Genomic DNA, 16,663 nt, shown 5'->3' with positions numbered 1-16,663 from the left:
TGAGCCCTTCTGAATGAAATAAAGTGAGCGACATCAATAAACTTCCCCGCGCAAAGGATCATGGTGGCCTAAAGTGTCCATCAGATGTACGGTTCAGAACCCCCTAATTTTGAAGGCCATTTTTGAGCTCTTCGGTTTGGAACAATGCTTCAATGTGGTGACCATGATTTTACGTTCTGAATTTCCATTTGGAGTGCGATTATTATACCGTTTGGAATGTGAATTAATGAATGAATCATTGACTTTGAACAGCGTTTTCTAAAAGATACATTTTTGTTTCCTAAACGTTCGTTTTCACCATTTCAGTGTGGACAGAACGCCAAAACTGGGGAAAAAAAATGAGTTTTTAAATGAAAACGTATTAGTGTGGACATGGCCCAAGATGCACAAATGTCCTACTTCAAAAAAAAAATTGTTTACAATTGTTTTCATTGATGTAAGAAACAACTCAATGAACTTTTCAACAACTATACTGTATAACAGGGCTGTTCAATTGGTGGCCCGCGGGCCAAACCCGGCCCCCGAGGAAATTTGTTCCAGCCCTCCAAATTGTGTGACCAAGACATCAAAAATACATTCAGTCGAAAAACGGTGGCTATAGTTATGAAGTAACATGCGTCTGTTCAATACAGCACAAGCTGCAGTTGAAGGCTACGCAGAGCATGAGTCACCATAAGCGAGTGACACGAGCAGCCAAAAACATTTGGGTGTGTTTGTAGAAAAGGCCTTTTGTACAATGCACTGATATCGTTAATAGGGATGTAACGATAAGCCGAATTCACTATTAACTGCTAATTCGTCACGGTTAGTTAATCATAAGGGCTTCTCAACGCCGCATTTCTGTTGCACAGAATGAAACCGCTGCAGTTAAACAAAGTTAAGCCAAGTTGCCAACTGTGCGCTAGTTTAAAGTTCCGAGCTTGTACACCGAGGCTAATACGCACGGACACCGAATTAACTATAGCAGCGGGTCTTTCCAATATCACGTCTTTTCCGTGGCAAGCTTGTTATTTCCAATGTAAGAATATATGAAAATATGCGGGGGCAAGCAGAGCAATGCGGCTTTCCAGGCGCACTCAGTAGAAAACATCTCACGCCGTAGCAGTGAGAGTTGTGCGTGGCTTTCAGGGCAATGTAATCAAAAGATATGTTAGGCGAATTATTATTAAAATTATATTTTAATGATGTATGTATGAACGCAGATGATAACAACAGTTAATCTAAATAGCTACCTAGCTAATATAAAGCTTTAATTTACATTAGTTGTTATAACTGTGAAACCATGATTACTCTTCAGACTATAATCGTACAACCAAAATCTATAATTGTTGCATCCATAATTGTTACGCAGTTTAAAACGTAACACATGAATGTGTTTGAATGTAGAAGAAGCCTACTTAAGCAAAGCACTGCTTTTGTTGTGCTCTGAAATACAACATTTTAATATGTTTGGGAAAAAAGCCAGATTGTACAATGCACTGATATTATATAGTTTCAAAATACAATATATTAACATTTTAATGTAGAAAACGCCAACATGGGTGTCTAAAGGAGCAAAAATACAACATATGGGCTCTTAAATTGCTGTTGTGTCATCACTCATATTGCAAGTCATATCTCTCCGACCCTTCGTTTGGGATACTTTTCGTGAACTGGCCCCCATGACAAACTAATTGAATAGCCCTGCTGTATAATCATGCATGTCAAGCATTTGCTATGTTTGTGACCCTCTGCATCAGGGTGCTGTTGAAGTGTGGGATAGACGTGGACAGTCGGGACTGTGACGGTTGGACGGCGTTCCATGCGGCAGCTCACTGGGGTCAGGAAGAGGCCTGCAGTCTTCTCGCCGAACACATGTGTGACATGAGCGCCGTCAATAATGTGGTACAGGGACTTGTATCATCCTAAAAAACACTCACAACAAGAACTGCTTTCAAGACCTTGAGCAATAGGGTGTGGATTGTAATATGGCTAATAATTGTTATACATGTACTCATACAGTAGCTATTAGTGTGAACAGGCTTTATACATTTTGGCAAAAGAAACTTGGCTTGAAAAACCAAACTAGAAAGATTGAAGATGTTATGGATTGATGAATGGATGAATAACCTATTTTTTTTTAGCCATTTCATGTCATTTACCACTAAAACATTGCATTTTTCCTGATCTATAATTAGCTGTTAGCTGATGTTTCTTGATCTAGGCAGTTCAGTGATTTGTAAAACACTGGTTTTGTTTTGTTGAGTTTGTGATTTGTAAAGTATTGGCAAAAGTATTTTTCTTACATGATGGCTAATTGAAAATGAGATTTAATTAATGACATTTTAGAGTTATGTGTGTTTGCAACATGGGTAGATATGAAGTATAAATCTAAACAGCGCCCCCGGTGGCTGATTTATGCCAAATTTCTCACAGTGATCTAGGTATTCAGTTTGATTGGCCTCAGTTTACCTTGTCAAATAGGTGCACAAATTTAATTGGCCGATGATGGACATGTTTTATTTTGATATACGCCAGTGATGATATAAATATGGGTGGCACCTTGGACAAACACCAAAATTAAATGCCGAATTTCAAGTCTGTCAGACTAAAGGTCTTTTCACACTCCGAAGGCTTCGTATGCGTTTTATACGTATTCAAAAATCAAAAAATCTGTCACACACACAATTATGCCCCCTACTCAATATTCTGTTTCAGCTGGAAGCACATCAACTTAATGAAATAAGTCTCAGCAACTTGCAGTTCTTGTGAAATAAGCCGCTGTTATTAAAGTGGCTACAACTCTTGACTGAAATGAGAATATGTATGTTTGATTTCAGTTGATATTTAAACTAAAAAATGTAGGATTTTGGCCAGATGGTGGTGCTATAACATAAACCCCATACAAAAACAGCGAAAACATCACATCTTTTGTATGTGCAAGATCACTATTTCCAATGGAAACACACTCATGTTTTCCAGGCACACCTAGTTGAAAAAAATCTTAACTTTTCAGAATGTCGTGAAGCGCTGCAAGTCACATGACAAGAGCTGACCAATGGGCTTCATACTTTGTATGGAATATACACATTTTGCTAGATCTGTTTGGTAACACAGAACACCCAAACACTGCAGTGCTTTTTAATTTTCTCCATAAATAAAACTTGTATCAGAGCTGCAGCAAGAAAACGGTTGGCGTTTGCCTAGCAGTGGCACAAGACATGGGAGCGCGAGCGCAAAGTGTGTTGAAAATGGTGAAGTAAGCACATGCCTCATGCTTTCCACGTGCTTTTGGATGCAATATGTGAACGCCCCCTAACTCTGCAGCTGTTAAGGTTATTGCACGCTGAATCCAAAATTTACATCTGGAATTTTCACATGTTAAAAAATGAATTCGACCTCAAATTGTGTCAATCGCATTGACACACTGCCTCTGAAACATTCAGTTTGATTTTATATTTTTTCACTTTCTTGTATTTCGCATCCATAAAGGAGTTTTGAAAGATGTTTTGACAATTCAGGGGTGCTTTATAAGTGAAAGGCAAAATCTAAAATGGCGTCAGAAAAACTAATCCACTTGGTCTTGCTACACAAAGCCCTTTATAATGAGCAAATTATGGAATATAAAGACACGACATACAAAGGCCGTTTGTGACAAGTAACTGAGAAACAGTTTGGAAACCAGGATGGTAGGTACTGTTTATAAAAACCTTTAAGGATTAATACGCATCGGACTACACATGCGGTTTGTGTGCATGACAGACTTTTTGGATTTGAAATATGCACAAAATGCATACGAAATCTTCAGACTTCAGTGTGAAAAGACCTTTAGTCTGACAGACTTAAAATTTGGCATTCAATTTTGGTGTTTGTCCAAGGTGCCACCCATATTTATATTACCACTGGCGTATCTAAAAAAAACATGACCATCATCGGCCAATTAAAATTGTGCACCTATTTGACAAGGTAAACTGAGGCCAATCAAACTGAAACCTAGATCAATGTGAGAAATTTGGCATAAATCAGCCATCCGGGGGCGCTGTTTAGATTTATACTTCATATCTACCCATGTTGCAAACACACATAACTCTAAAGTGTCATTATTTAAATCTCATTTTCAATTAGCCATCATGTAAGAAAAATACTTTTGCCAATACTTAAGAAATCACAAACTCAACAAAACAAAACCAGTGTTTTACAAATCACTGAACTGCCTAGATCAAGAAACATCAGCTAACAGCTAATTATAGATCAGGAAAAATGCAATGTTTTAGTGGTAAATGACATGAAATGGCTAAAAAAAATAGGTTATTCATCCATTCATCAATCCAAAACCTCTTCAATCTTTCTAGTTTGGTTTTTCAAGCCAAGTTTCTCTTGCCATATTTATAAATCATGTTCACACTAATAGCTACTGTAGGGGTATATGTGCACAAAAAGAAAGTAGGGCGCTTTCTTTTTGTGCATCATTCCCTCATAGCAAACTAACGGTAAAAGGGGCGTGGCTAAGAATATTGTGGCTGAAGCGTCAAACTGACATCATCAGAAAAGGAGCGCCACTCCAAACACAGAAGCAAATGTTCAGACTTTAATTTAAGATGACCAAAAAAAGCATTATGTTCAGTGGATTAACTTAAACCGTTTGTATATTCACATAAAGCAGGGGTCACCAATCTCGGTCCTGAAGGGCCGGTGTCCCTCCAGGGTTTAGCTCCAACTTGCCTCAACACACCTGCTTGGGTGTTTCAAGTAAACCTAGTAAAAATTTGATCAGCTTGTTCAGGTGTGTTTGATTAGGGTTGGAGCTAAAATCTGCAGGACACCGGCCCTCCAGGAACAAGTTTGGTGACCCCTGACCTAAAGAATAACAAAGTCCGCTAGCAAAATAAACATTGTACATGAGCTTAAATAAAAGTGGTGTGTTATGGCGAGCGTGAATGGAATATCAGAGTGAGTGTAGAGTAAAATGAGACCTAGAACTAGATAAATTGGACAATTTTCTGTGTATAATATCGTGTTTCTGTCGTAGGGCCAAACTCCACTGGACGTGGCGGACGAGAACATCGTTGAAAACTTGGAGGAGCTGCAGAAGAAGCAGAATGCTGTAAGTTTGAGCTGTGTGTTTATGCGTTCGCAATCTTATCACCGCTCTGCTTCATGTTCAAAGCCAGCTTTTAATCTAAGATATTGAGCAGTGCCACGAGAAAGTCCAAAAAATATGAGGTTATTTCAAAGAAAAGACGATATGGTGAGTCTGTAGAGGATGAAAGCAGAGGTAACACAGGAAAATAGGGCGTCACGGTGGCGCAGTGGGTAGCACAATCGCCTCACAGCAAGAAGGTCGCTGGTTCAAGCCTTAGCTGGGTCAGTTGGCATTTCTGTGTGGAGTTTCCGTGTTCGTGTGGGTTTCCTCTCGGTGCTCCGGTTTCCCCGACAAGTCCAAAGACGTGTGGTATAGGTGAATTGGATAAGCTAAATTGTCCGTAGTGTATGTGTGTTAATGAGAGTGTATGGGTGTTTCCCAGTGATGGGTTGCAGCTGGAAGGGCATCCGCTGCGTAAAACATATGCTGGATAAGTTGGCGGTTCATTCCGTTGTGGCGATCCCAGATTAATAAAGGGACTAAACCAAAAAGAAAATGAATGAATGAATTTCACAGGATAATTGGATCTTGGTTTTTCAATATCTGCAATATTAAATTTTATATCTGCAATAATTATAAAGCGTATATATATACTATAAAGCGTGTTCCACTCTCTGGTCGTTACTTTATAATGCATGAATTGTGTTGATGATGAACTGGTAATAGCCGTTGTTGATGTTTTTGATCCAGATGCGTTCTGAGAAACAGAAGATCCAGACGCCTGTCATTGAGACCAGCCCACCTGTTTCCATGGCACCAGCTCGACCTCGCAGGTGACATCACACACACAGCGTCCAATCATAATGTTTCTCCATCATTTCAATCCTTTATTTCGAGTGATTAAAAGTGAGAAAATTTATATATAATTAATTACAATAACTTTAAATATTATTTTTACATTTTTTGCTTTAAATTAGTTTTTTAAATAAAAAATTTGGTTAGTATTTTTAATATTATAATATTTGATAAATATTTTGTAATCATTTCTTGAAATTAGTTTGTTAAAAAAATTGTTGTTTTGTATTATTATTATTATTATTATTATCATCATCATTTTCATTCGCTTACCCTGAGCTGGGTCGCGGGGGCAGCAGTCTTAGGAGAGAACTCCAGACTTACCTCTCCCAAGACACTTCCTCCAGCTCCTCCGGGGGGATCCCGAGTCGTTCCCAGGCCAGCCGAGAGTCATAGTTCCTCCAGCGTGTCCTGGGTATTTTCCCTAGGCCTCCTCCCGGTGGGACATGCCTGGAACACCTCCCTAGGTAGGCGTTCTGGAGGCATCAGAAACAGATGCCCGAGCCACCTCAGCTGAGTTCCCTCGATGTGGAGGAGCAGCGGATCTACTCCGAGCTCTTCCCGGGTGACAGAGCTCCTCACCCTGTCTATAAGGGTGCGCCCTGCCACCCTACACAAGAAACTCATTTTGGCTACTTGTATCCGAGATCTTGTCCTTTTGGTCATGATTCAAAGCTCATGACCATAGGTGAGAGTAGGAAGGTTGATTGACCGGTTAATTGAGAGCTTTGCCTTTCGGCTCAGCTCCTTCTTTACCCCAACAGACCGGTAAATTGACCGCATTACTGCTGCCGCTGCACCAATCTGCCTGTCAATCTCACGCTCCATCCTTCCCTCACTCGTGACCAAAACCCCAAGATACTTGAACTCCTCCACCTAGGGTAAGGACTTCAACCTGCAACCTCCAACCTGGAGTTGGCAAACCACCTTTTTCCGTTGGAGCACCAGGCCTCGGACTTGGAGGTGCTGATTCTCATCCCAGCCTCAGCAGCATCTCACACTCAGCAGCAAACCGCCCCAGTGCATGCTAAAGGGCCATGTTCGAAGAAGCCAACAGAACGACATCGTCTACGAATAACAGAGATGAAATCCTGTGGTCCCCGAACGGTACCCCTCCAGCCCAAGCCTACGCTTTGAAATTCTGTCCATAAAAATGAGAACTGAACTGAACTGGTGACAAAGCGCAGCCCTGCCGGAGCCCAACATGCACTGGAAACAAGTCAATTGCCAGAATTATTATTATTATTATTATTATTATTATTATTATTATTATTACTATTATTATTATTACTAATTATTATTATTATTATTATTATTATTACTATTATTATTATGATTATTATTATTATTATTACTATTATTATTATTATTACTATTACTATTATTACTATTATTATTACTAATTATTATTATTATTATTACTATTATTATTATTATTATTATTACTATTATTATTATTATTATGATTATTATTATTATTACTATTACTATTATTACTAATTATTATTATTATTATTATTATTATTATTATTATTATTATTATTATTACTATTATTATTATTACTATTACTATTATTACTATTATTATTATTACTAATTATTATTATTATTATTATTATTACTATTATTATTATTATTATTGTTATTATTATTATTATTATTACTATTACTATTATTACTATTATTATTATTACTAATTATTATTATTATTATTATTACTATTATTATTATGATTATTATTATTACTATTACTATTATTACTAATTATTATTATTATTATTACTATTATTACTATTACTATTATTACTATTATTATTATTATTATTACTAATTATTATTATTATTATTATTACTAATTATTATTATTATTACTATTACTATTATTACTATTATTATTATTACTAATTATTATTATTATTATTATTATTATTACTATTATTATTATTATTATTACTATTATTATTATTACTATTACTATTACTATTATTACTATTATTATTATTACTAATTATTATTATTATTATTACTATTATTATTATTATTATTACTATTACTATTATTATTATTATTACTAATTATTATTATTATTATTATTACTATTACTATTATTACTATTATTATTATTATTATTATTACTATTATTATTATTATTATTACTATTATTATTATTATTATTATTATTATTATTATTATTACTATTATTACTAATTATTATTATTATTATTATTATTACTATTATTATTACTATTATTATTACTATTATTATTTGCTTTCAAAATATGTTAATAATATAAAATATTTAAATAATAATAATATTTTTTAGCTTCAATGAGTAATTTTTATACCTTTTTTACCATTTTATTAGATTACAGTATTCTTTAATTAATTTATAGTTATTATAAGTTAAACTGAAATAAAATTGAATTTCTCTTAATTCTTTTGGTAATTTTAATAATTTACATTTTAGTCAGTATTTTGCATTAGTTTTAATTTCAAATTTTTCCTTTTTTTTTTTTTTTTTTCGTTTTTGGTTTAATAATGTCTATATAGTTTTGCGTAGTAGTTATATTAAACCATGTCCATGTTATTTTTAATTTCTGTCTCCCTGACTGGATGACGTGCATGTGACCCGCAGGACGTCGATCTCTCGTATGAGCAGTAGAGAGAAGATCACTCTGCATGAGCGGGAGAAACATGCTCCGCCCACACTTCAGACTCCGCCCACAGAGGAGGATGAAGACGAGTCGACACGCACAGCCAGTCAATCAAAGCCCTCCAGCAGCTCCAGCTCGGAGGAAGAGAGCGAATCAGAGAGTGACACAGAGTCAGGTGACCAGACCCCGCCCACTTTTAGTTTGTCAATCAAAAACGGCATTAACTAACTAACTGATGATGTTTGTGTTACCAGAAAAAGCCAAAACTCGAGAAATGATCAACAACTTGAACAACAAGCGAAACGCAGCGCCAGTAACAAGCTCTGTGACCAGCACTGCTCATAACCAGGTTAAAAAGGTGACCAGATTTACCAGATGACCACTTTAAAGCTTTCAGTTTTCTGAAATGTTAAATAATTTTTTCTGACGATTTGGACAAATGTTAATGTATTATTTAGAGTGCGTCCAAAGCAGCACATTAGACGATTTTGGGGAATTTGTATATTATTTTAAATGTATATTTCTGCTATAATATATGCTAATATTAGTTTTAGGTTGTTGATAACTGTTAAATAATATGTTATTTTTATTTTTATATTTTAGCTTAAATTGAATTTTTAACAAAAAGTTTATTAATTTTGTCTATTTTTATTTGTGCATTTACTAAATTTAAACTTTGTTGTGAAGTATTACATAAAATATAATATAATATAATATAATATAATATAATATAATATAATATAATATAATATAATATAATATAATATAATATAATATAATATAAAATAAGTGTGTTTCCGGGCATCATGGTGGCGCCGTGGGTAGCACACAGCCTCACAGCAAGAAGGTCGCTGGTTCATTCAGTCAAAATGAATGAATGAATGAATAAGTGTGTTTCCTGTGTGTTCAGGCTGAAGTGGGTCGGACCCCTGTGACTGAGGCTCCAGGCTCCTGGAGAACGTCTCTGCGTAAAGCTGGAAGTTCTGTGACTCTAGGTTCCACCGGGGCCTCAGATGCAGCCAGCGAGGCCTTGAAGGACCCCGAGACTAAACTGGGAATGACACGTTCTGCATCCAGTCCCAGACTGAGCTCTGAAGCTGACAATAAGGTAAAACACACACACACACATATACAGTATGCACAAACAAAATCATGCAAAAAAAATCATGCTACAGCCATGCTAGCACGGTGCTAATACATTCTGGCAGTGTTAAAACATGTTAGCAGTGTGTTAAATTATTGTTAAAACAAGCTAAAAACCTAACATTTTGTTTATTCTTACCAGAAACATTCTAACGACTTGTTAAAACATGTTAGCATTGTGTTAAATCAAGGTTAACAAAGTGTAGTGTCTAAAGTTATGTTAAAATGTGTTAGCAGTGTGTTAAATTATTGTTGAAACAAGCTAAAAACCTAACAATATGTTTATTCTTACCAAAACTGTGCTAACAACTTCATGAAACATGTTAGCAGTGTCTTAAATCATTGTTGAAACAAGCTAAAAACCTAACATTTTGTTAATCTTACCAGAAACATGCTAATGACTTGTTAAAACATGTTAGCATTGTGTTAAGTCAAGGTTAACAAAGTGTAGTCTCTAAAATTATGTTAAAATGTGTTAGCAGTGTAAGTTATTGTTGAAACAAGCTAAACACCTAACAATGTGTTTATTCTTACCAAAAATGACTTGATAAAACATGTTAGCATTGTGTTAAATCAAGGTTATTAAGGCTTGCAATGTGCTATTATTGAGTTGAATAATGCTAGAAACTTGCTAGCAATGTGTTCAAAAATGGTAATTATGTTAGCAGTGGTAAAATTGTTAACAGTATGTTACATCCTTGTCTAAACATGCTAGCAGCCTGACAAAACAGGCTAGCCGTGTGTTAAACATGTTTATAACCTAAATAAATTTGCTAGCGTTGTGCTAAATCATTATAGAAATATGTTAGCAACCTGATACTATTTACTAGCATTGAGTTCAAGCATGCTAAAAAACATGATAATTATGCAGTGTTAAAATGTGAACAGTGTCACATCATTGTAGAAACATGCTAGCAGCCTCATAAAACAGGCTGCAAGATGCAAGAAACATGCTAGCAACCTGAAATGTTTGATAGAATTGAGCTAAATCATGTTAGAACCATGTTAGCAACCTGATAAAATTTGCATCCATTGTGCTAAATCATCTTAGAAACAAGTTAGCAACCATGCTATCCCATTCTAACACGGAGTTAAATCCTGCTAGAAATATGCTACTTGTGAAGTAAAACATCACAATGCACCCTATCCCTATATTGTGCTGATATATATGATACAATATGGCACCTGTTAATGATGTCACTTCCTGTCTTCAGGAGCCCAGGTTAGCGCGTGTTCAGCCCACTCCATCCAGACGTCTTTTTAGCATTAGCGACAACAGCACTAACTCCGACAACCCCAGCAGGTGAGTGACACAGGAAACACAAACCTCATTTCCTGTTCTGAACTTATTCCAAGCTCATCATCATGTTTGTCTGTGTGTTTGTGTGTAGCTTGTTGAGTCGTAGCTCTTCATACACACGCCGCCTGAACACCCAATCCGCTAGCGATGCGTCAAATCCTTCATTACCTCGTAGCTCATCCTATGGGCGGAAACTTGACGAGTCTTCAGTGACCTCTGTAACCAGCACAACCTCCGGATTAAGTCGCCTCACTAATCTAGTGGCTCAGAGGTGCGTTTTTGACTAATTGAGCGTGATTTTTGTTAGCGTGATAGTTGAGTCGTTTGCATTTATACGATCTGCTTTTTTCTTTGGCAGGTCGGCTCAGGAAGAGGCCGAAAAGAAGGATCCCGTGTCCAATTCTGTAACGACAACAACCACCACGACAGGCGAGTCGGAGACCAAACAGAGACGCAAGTGAGTGTGTGATGATTTACAAGCAACAGGGTGCTAATAAAACAACACACCATGCTAGCCTGGAGTCAATGTAACATTACGTCTGACCAATTTACTTTCTAAACACAATGTGAACGATTAATCTGTGAATGCGTTTCTACATTAAAATCTTATAACAAAAATGCTGGCCACATATTAAAATAGATTAGCAATATGTTAGCAATAAGCTAACGTTGTGTTATTTCACATTAGGAATATGCTAGTGATAAATTACGCTAACATAACGTCAAATCATATTTTAAACATGCTACATCTTAAAACATGTAAAGTAGTTCTAGCAATCTGTAAAATAAGGTGGAGTGATGAAATATTTATATTATGCTAATTGTAGAAATGTTAACTAAAACATGACGACGCTGTTAATTCATGTTAGAAACATGTAAGCAACATGCTAAACTGTGTCAGCAGTCTTAAATGTTTGAAAAATGTTACATGCTACATGTTAAAACTCACGAGCAGCCCATTAAATCATGCTAGAAATGTGTTAGCAGTGTGTTAAGAAATGTTAGCAGTGTGTTAAATCATAGGTATGTGAACTGTGATATTACAAACAATGTTAAATCATGTTAGAAACATGATTATCAACTTGCTAATAGACTTTAACAGCTCATTACAACTAGAAGGCTATCAATGTTGGTCAATATAAATTAGCAAGTCACATGACAAACTGTTAAAACATGCTAGCATTGAGGTAAATCATGCTGGAAACATGCTAGTATGGCTTAAATCATACCAGAAACATGCTAGCAATGTGTTAAAACATGTTGGCATTGTGTTGGATCATGCTAGAAGCATACTAGTATTGTGTTAAATCATGTTGCAAACATACTAGCATTGTGTTAAATCATGTTTGAAACATGCTATTGTTAAAACATGATAGCATTGAGTTAAATCATGCTAGAAACATGCTAGCCTTGTCTTAAATCATGCTAGAAAACATGTTAACGTTGTCTTAAATTATGCTAAAAACATGCTAGCGTTGTGTTAAATCATGCTAGAAATATTATAGTATTGTTAAATCATGCTACAAACTTACTAGTATTGAGTTAAATTCTGTTAGAAAACATGATAGCATTGTCTTAAAATTGTGTTAGAAACATGTTAGTATTGTGTTAAAGCATGCTAGCCTTGTGTTAAATCATGCTAAAAACATGCTAAGGTTGTATAATTCATGCTAGAAACATGCTGGCCTTGTCTTAAATCATGCTAGAAAACGTTGTTAACTTTGTCTTAAATTATGCCAGAAAACATGCTTGCATTGTATTAAATCATGCTAGAAACGTGCTAGTATTGTTAAATCAAGCACAAACATACTAGCATTGAGTTAAATCATGCTAGAAACATGCAAGTCTAGTTTTAAATCATGCTAGAAAACATGTTAACGTTGTGTTAAATCAATTTTGGAAATATGCTAGTACTGTAATAAATCATGCTTAAAAACATGCTAGGATTGTGTTAAAAGGTTCTAGCATTAAGTTAAATCATGCTAGAAACATGCTAGAAAACATGTTATTGTTGTATTAAATCATGCTGGAAACATGATAACATTGTGTTTTAAAAATGCTAGAAACATGCTAAGGTTGTGTTAAATTATGCTAAAAACATGCTAGCATTGTTTTAAAACATGCAAGCCTTGTCTTAAAATTATGCTAGAAAACATGCTTACATAGTGTTAAATCATGCAAGAAAACATTTTAACGTTGAATTAATTCATGCTGGAAACATGCTAGCATTGTAATAAATCATGCTAGAAACGTGCTAGGATTGTGTTGAAAGGTTCTAGTGTTAAGTTAAATTATGCTGGAAACATGCTAGTATTGTGTTGTAAACATGCTAGAAACATGCTAAGGTTGTGTTAAATTATGCTAAAAACATGCTAGCATTGTTTTAAAACATGCAAGCCTTGTCTTAAAATTATGTTAAAAAACATGCTTACATAGTGTTAAATCATGCTAGAAAACATTTTAGCATTGAATTAAATCATGCTGGAAATATGCGAGCATTGTCAAATCATGCTAGCATTGAGTTAAATCATAGAAACATGGTAGCATTATGTTGTAAATGTGTTAGCACTATATATTTTTTTAACTTGTTTCTGGCCTTGTATCTGAATATTGTCATTGTTTATTTGCTGCTCAGAGATAATCTACCAGCTCTAACTAGTTTTTAGCAAAGTGTTAAACCAGATTAAACCCAGGTCCTACAGCTGGAAGTCTGTTTTAGACTAAATTTAGCTAAATACTGATTGTTTTCACTGGCTGAAGCTGGAGTGTGTATGTGTGTAGGTCATATCTGACTCCTGTGCGCGATGAGGAGGCTGAAGCTCAGAGAAAAGCTCGATCCAGACATGCCCGTCAGTCCAGACGCTCCACACAGGTCAGTCCTGCCGCTGCTGTTTATGCTAATCTAAACACAAATCAAATCCTGCATGACTATACATAAGGCAAGACACCCTGACTGAACAGTGTGTTTATATGTTTTAACACAAAATCAAGCTATTTATAAATAGAAGTAAAAAAAAATCATAATTTGTGTTACAATTAAAATCTACATATGGAGATAGATGAAGAGTAATTAAAAAACATTTCTTCAGTCTATTAAAATACTACACCTTTTGTGATAATTTTTTTAAATCTACTATATATATATATATATATATATATATATATATATATATATATATATATATATATATATATATATATATATATATATATATATATATATATATACATACATACATACACATACATACATACATACATACATACACATACATACATACATACATACACACACACACACACACACACACACACACACACACACACATATATATATATATACATATACATATATATATATACATATTCATATACATATACATATACATATATACATATTCATATACATATATACATATACATATATATATATATATATATATATATATATATATATATATATATATATATATATATAGCGAGTAGCAGTGTTATATGGCTGTATATCGGCTGTGACAATATACAGCCATATCACACTGCTATATTTAATATCACGGCTATCAGCCAATCACATTCGAGAACCAGACAGAACTGTTGTGTGTGTGTGTGTGTATATATGTGTAAAAATAAATAAATAAATAAATAAATATACACACACACACACAGGTATGTGTATATATATATGACCGGGGTTAACGTGCTGAGTTAACGAGAGACTCTTATCGCGCGATAAAAAAAAATATCGCCGTTAATCTATTCTCAAAGTTGGTTTGGGAGCTGGGTCTATTCTACACGAGCTATGTAGGATGTATACCTGATCGGTGAGGTGAGCCGTGTGACAAAAAAGTTCCCTTCTGAATCAAATCAGCAGCATGCCCTTCTGGATCTTTCACTTACTTCGAAGACACGACTGACTGCGCTTACATGGACATCTGTAGTCTAGTTATTTGCCTTAATAGACAATAATATAATGAAGGTGTTTACGTGAAGAGCTTTCATTTAAGAGTTTCCTGTAATTTTGGGTGACTTTAACTGCAGTTCGGCAGTTTCACTTTAACTCATGGACATTTCATTCATGCCCCCGTGACAAACTGTGGTATTAGACGCAAATAAGGAGTAAGGATTTAAGCATTTCACGATGTGTGTGCACACACGTCTGTGTGTATGTGTGTGCGGTCCTTTACTGACAGTCGCGTGTGTGTCTTGTCAGAAAATATGGCGAAAAGTCCTACATGACGGTAATAGTTTAATTGTGGTGTTTACTTCAATAATGCCACTATTATCAGCATACTTCACATCTTAATTCCATTTCTGTTTAGTTCAGTTATGACTTTAGTCCAGGGGTGCCCAAACTTGGTCCTGGAGGGCCAGTGTCCTGGAGAGTTTATCTCCAACTTGCTTCAACACACCTGCTAGGAAGTTTCTAGTATACCTAGTAAAAGCTTGATTAGCTGGTTCAGGTGTGTTTGATTTGGGTTGGAGCTAAACTCTCGTGTACACCGGCCCTCCAGGACCGAGTTTGGACATCCCTGCTTTAGTCGGATTAAGGTAATCAAAAATCGCTGTTTGGAGTTTATGTAGGCCTACAGTTCAAAATTCATGTTTAACTGAATAAACAGTTCATAAACACAAGTACATCTTATTGAACATCATTTATTTTCATCATGGTAGAACAGTTTCTCAAGCAGACTGTGATGCATTTTGTAAACAGGAGATGAGCCCCTGGTGTAATGCGCCACCTGGCTTGAGAAACCCGTTCTCGAAGACTTATTATTTGGGTAGCACACATATTCTGAATGCCTTCAAAAGAACTCAAATGAGCCATTTTAATCTAGATTAAAAATATTAATCTATGCCCACCTATAATATAAATACATAGAAATATTGAAATGTCAACCGCACGATTACTAAAACCTATACTTAAAATAAAACTGCAAATATTAAATAACGGCTGATTCTGTATAATACTGTAATAGTTAAATATTAAGTATGTTAAATAATTTGCATTGAAACTTTCCTTTAAACAAGGATTTTGACTGGAAAAGTTTGACCCAGATTGATCTGTTTACCATGTCAATCAGCCAATCACAGTCCAGTTTGTTTATATGTGACATTTAGCAAATAAGTATTTGAAACCAGTGATACAACAATGATAAATTCATCTACTAGTGTTCCCTCAGAAGTGTTCATAGTGATGTTTGTGATGTGGAATCTGCAGTAAACAGCCAGCAGGAGCTCTCGCTAACACCGTATGACCTTTAACCCTGACCTCTGACCTGAACATAAGGAAAACATCAGTGTGTGTGTGTGGAGCTGCAGTTTCTCAAAGTGTGTCCAGACTCATTGCTGTGTGTGTGTTTTCTCTTTAGGGTGTTACTCTGACAGACCTGCAGGAAGCCGAGAAGACAATGAAGACGGAAAACAAGGGGAAGAAAGAAGACGAGGAGAAAGAAGGGAAGCAAAAGAAGGCAGAGGAAGGGGTGAGAGAGCTGGAGTTTAAGACTAATATCACTGATGAACCAGTCTGAAATGGTGCAGGGGTAAAGGTCAGGCATGCCGTGTTTGTTTTAAATTCAATTAATCTGTATTTCTCTAGCGCTTTTACAATGTAGATTCTATCAAAGCAACTTAACAAAGAAGTTGTAGTAA

At 35.3% G+C, this 16,663-nt stretch overlaps 1 protein-coding gene across 1 annotated transcript in view; it reads left to right on the top strand.

Annotated features, from left to right (window-relative positions):
- Window positions 1-1,716: 1,716 nt before the first annotated feature.
- The window catches only part of LOC130220483 (protein phosphatase 1 regulatory subunit 12A-like), a 21,003-nt gene continuing 6,056 nt past the window's right edge, over window positions 1,717-16,663 (top strand). The window contains exons 1-11 of the mRNA XM_056452759.1: window positions 1,717-1,884; window positions 5,009-5,083; window positions 5,813-5,895; window positions 8,553-8,746; window positions 8,826-8,929; window positions 9,482-9,679; window positions 10,929-11,017; window positions 11,106-11,285; window positions 11,373-11,471; window positions 13,796-13,886; window positions 16,384-16,494. Of these exons, the coding sequence (XP_056308734.1) occupies window positions 1,717-1,884; window positions 5,009-5,083; window positions 5,813-5,895; window positions 8,553-8,746; window positions 8,826-8,929; window positions 9,482-9,679; window positions 10,929-11,017; window positions 11,106-11,285; window positions 11,373-11,471; window positions 13,796-13,886; window positions 16,384-16,494 (1,392 nt within the window). The remainder of the gene's footprint in view (window positions 1,885-5,008; window positions 5,084-5,812; window positions 5,896-8,552; window positions 8,747-8,825; window positions 8,930-9,481; window positions 9,680-10,928; window positions 11,018-11,105; window positions 11,286-11,372; window positions 11,472-13,795; window positions 13,887-16,383; window positions 16,495-16,663) is intronic.

This window comes from Danio aesculapii, unplaced genomic scaffold (genome assembly GCF_903798145.1).
Source record: "Danio aesculapii unplaced genomic scaffold, fDanAes4.1, whole genome shotgun sequence".
Taxonomy (NCBI): domain Eukaryota; kingdom Metazoa; phylum Chordata; class Actinopteri; order Cypriniformes; family Danionidae; genus Danio; species Danio aesculapii.
The sequence above is the reverse complement of the archived record's forward strand: the minus strand, read 5'-3'. Positions and strand labels throughout refer to the sequence as shown.